The 3478-nt window shown below is 37.7% G+C and overlaps 1 protein-coding gene across 1 annotated transcript in view; it reads left to right on the top strand.

The window, feature by feature from the left end:
• Positions 1 to 2820, top strand: part of IGF2BP3 (insulin like growth factor 2 mRNA binding protein 3) — a 158109-nt gene extending 155289 nt beyond the window's left edge. The window contains exon 15 of the mRNA XM_019534605.1: positions 261 to 2820. Coding sequence (XP_019390150.1) covers positions 261 to 362 — 102 coding nt within the window. The 3' untranslated portion in view covers positions 363 to 2820. The remainder of the gene's footprint in view (positions 1 to 260) is intronic.
• The last annotated feature ends 658 nt before the right edge of the window (positions 2821 to 3478 follow it).

Below are 3478 nucleotides of genomic sequence, written 5' to 3'. Positions count from 1 at the left end.
GCACGCACACAATTAAAAACACCCAACCCTATCCTCAAAAAAATTCAATCTATGCACATGATGACATTGTTCAGTTAAATAATAACTACTTCTTGTATAGCGCTGCTTGTACATAAATCTCAAAGTTTATAATTTCCCTTTTTATAGATGGGAAACTGACCATGGTGCTAAATAAAATGGGGTGGGGGAAAACTAATGATGAACTCTAAAAACTAGTGTAACAAGTTAGCAGTAAAAGCATATTGCTTTCTATCCTGCAGCTTGCCCAGAGGAAAATTCAGGAAATACTGGCTCAGGTAAGAAGGCAACAGCAACAGCAAAAAACAGCGCAAAGTGGACAGCCTCAGCCAAGACGAAAATAAAGGTTTAGAAAATGGCCCATCGGAGACAGATGCCAGACCAAAGACAGACTGTGTTACAGATGGACAGGTGATGAACACCTGTTGGAGTTATATGCAGAAGTTCCACCAAGCCAGTCACCTGTTTGAGGACCAGGCAACCATTGAATGCTGTCTCTGACAATGTATTCTTTAAGCTCTCTCAAACTTTTGAAACCCAGCTTTAAAATAAGGACCCCTTCACTTCCCTTTGTTCTATTCTCACAATTTAACATAAACTCGTTAGTCTTTTTTTATTGTTCTTATTATTCCCCAACAATTTTAGAACTTGGTTTAATGAAGCTTTCTCTTCTGAGTTCACTGGTTGAAAAAAAAAAAGGCATTGCTCTTATGGGTCCAGTCATAAAAGAAAACACAATTGGAGGGTGGGATTGTGGGTGGGTTAGGGTTAGAGCAAGGGCATTGACAAGAGTTTAAGTGTTAGTCCCGATATTAAACAAGTAGCATTTTTTAAAAATTTGGTTGCATTTTTACATAACACTGCCATGAATAACCTAAGGGGAAGTGTTGTATGGTGTTGGCCAGGGCATAAAAAGATAAATATGCATTTTACTAAACTACCTCAGGCATTTAGTACCTCAATGAGAAATTGTTCCTTTTTGCTTTTTTTTTTCTTTTGGTATTTTGTATACTTTATAAAGCTAATAGTTCTTGAGCATTTTATTTTTTTAAAAAAATTAAAATTTGATCAGCCACCAGCCTGGAGTACTTATGGAATTACTGGGGGAAAAATACAGTAGGATGCTTCTAGCTGCTGGCTGATGGGAGTAAGATGGATAAAAATACAGCCTCAGATTTTCTGAAGGGTTTCGACACCATCATTTGTTTAAAAAAAATTCAGTGAATGTTCAAAAGATAGCGAATGATGCCAATATTCTGATAGTAGCAATGCCGTTTATTTTTGTTTTAAGATGGGATGAAAAAGTTTGTGATGGTACTTTATTGGGAACAGAACAAGGAAGTGATGGCAAGAGGCTGGGGTTGGGGGAAAAAATTAGAAGGCTGCAGGAGGCTGAATTTTGGTTTTTTTGTGCTACTTGATTGAATGCATGAACCCTTTGTGCCTTTGACCATCACTACCTAATAATGCTACATTTAAACATTTGCAGCCCATTTGGACTTTGCCATTCTGTTCAAAGAGCAAGCTTCATCTTCAGTTTGATAGAATACTTGGTCTGCCAGGGCATGTTTAAGGCCACGTGGTCCTTGTTGCTCACTGCAGATCACATCATACTGCTTTCAGTTACCACGATGGGGGAAGGTCAAACACTGTTTGATCACATGTAAAGATAATGAAAGGCTAAGTTTACATATCCAGCCGCTGTTATGGGCCACACTAAGCCACTTTGAAGGTTTTAAAACTATAAGGAAAAAAAAAACCCTCTTTTGCCTGGCTTATAATAGATGCAGCAGGATTTATGCACGTTCTGCAACCAACCATTAGAGGAAAAAAAATGTCAAAAGGCAGGGATAATAGGAAAGCTACCAAATTTTTTTAATTTCAGAATGTAATTTGAATAATGATTGTGGTAATATTACACATTCAAGTTTCTACAATAAACTTCAGTCTACCTCAGTTTTAAAAATGTGGCAACACATGGTGCATAAAGACTGCTGTGTGTGTGTGTGTGTGCGCGTGCGCGCCTGTATGTGTGTGGTCTACAGAGCCATGCTATTACCTCTGAACCTTTTTTTGTGATGTTTTTGTGCATGAGATGATCAGAATCACCATGCTGCACTGATTTGAGGGGCACAACTAGCAAAAAACATTTGTTTCATCATTTTGTTGATCTACCTCTTAGATTCATATTGAAATAGAGGCATTTCTACATAGAATAGATACTTTTCCCAAAGATCATTGTTGTACAGATTAGATAATTTTTGAAAATGGTCTGAAGTGTTTTTCCTGCATCTCTTCTTTACTAATTGGTTTAAAAACCACCAACTTATGTTGTAGTTTTAGCAGAGAAAAATGAAAGTTTCTTTTCCTTTTTGACAGTGACCTTCATCTAGCCTTAGGAGATTTTTTCTTACAATGACTTTAAAATTACCGAAGTATGAAAAGTCATAGCATTTTAATTTTCGTTGAGACTTAAGCCTAAGTCCGATGTTCCTTGCTTAACATTTGAGAAGGATTTGACTTATTTCCCATAAAAGTTATTTTACGAATAGGTGCTGCATTTACATCTGCTGACTTAAATACTGTCATCTCTCAAATTTCTAGACTTAGTGTGGTAAATCATGTTTTTATTTTCAATTGAGATTTGGTAATTTGGAGTATTTTGGAATAGCTAGAAAGTAAATGCTGTAAATGATTTCAACATCTGCAAAGTATGGATCATTTTTCATCTGTAATGTGCCCCCCAACGCAGCTCCACTTGCCAGATGCCTCTGAATGGAATAAAGAGTTTAACTCCTATCATCAGATGTAGTTGTGGTTTTTTGTGTTTTAAAAATAGGATGCAATATATCTGCAAAATTATTTAAGTTTGTTCTAATCAAGTGTGTGTGGTTTAGATTTTGTTTTTAATTACTTTTTTTTCCATTTGTCTTTTTCTATAATAGCCATTGGGTAAGGAGCAGCAGCAATCCACAGATATTCTAAAGCCCTGATGGCTAGAATTTTTGCCATGGTCAAGAGTAGCATTGGTCTCAAGTTTTGCAACTTCTGTTATCCCCTCCCCATATCAGTACTACACCACCTGCTTCATGGTTTCATTGCTGCTTTACTAGCTGTGTCTACATGAGACGCTGATTATGCAGTAGCATCATGTGGCAGGAAGCGTGATGCGACACTACTCCACAGTCAGTGTCATGAAAACTATGTTCCATGGTGAGACTGTGCAGTAACTCTGCTTACCGCGCAGTCATTTCGTACTTGTTTACTTGTATAAACAAGTACGAAATGACTGCAGTAGCAACTGCTCAGTTAGCATCTAGTGTAGGCACAGCCGTTATGTAGGGTCCTTATTCCGAGTGGCCTAGGTAGGTCTCTTTGGAAAGGCTCTACACACGTTACAACCAAGAGTAAATGCCAAGGAAAGAGATTGGGGTTGTCTGCAGGGAGGTTGGGGGTAAGG

Source organism: Crocodylus porosus, unplaced genomic scaffold (assembly GCF_001723895.1).
Source record: "Crocodylus porosus isolate Cpor-Errol unplaced genomic scaffold, CroPor_comp1, whole genome shotgun sequence".
NCBI classification, from domain to species: Eukaryota; Metazoa; Chordata; order Crocodylia; family Crocodylidae; genus Crocodylus; species Crocodylus porosus.
Note: the sequence above shows the minus strand (reverse complement) of the source record. Positions and strands in the feature narration are given on the sequence as shown.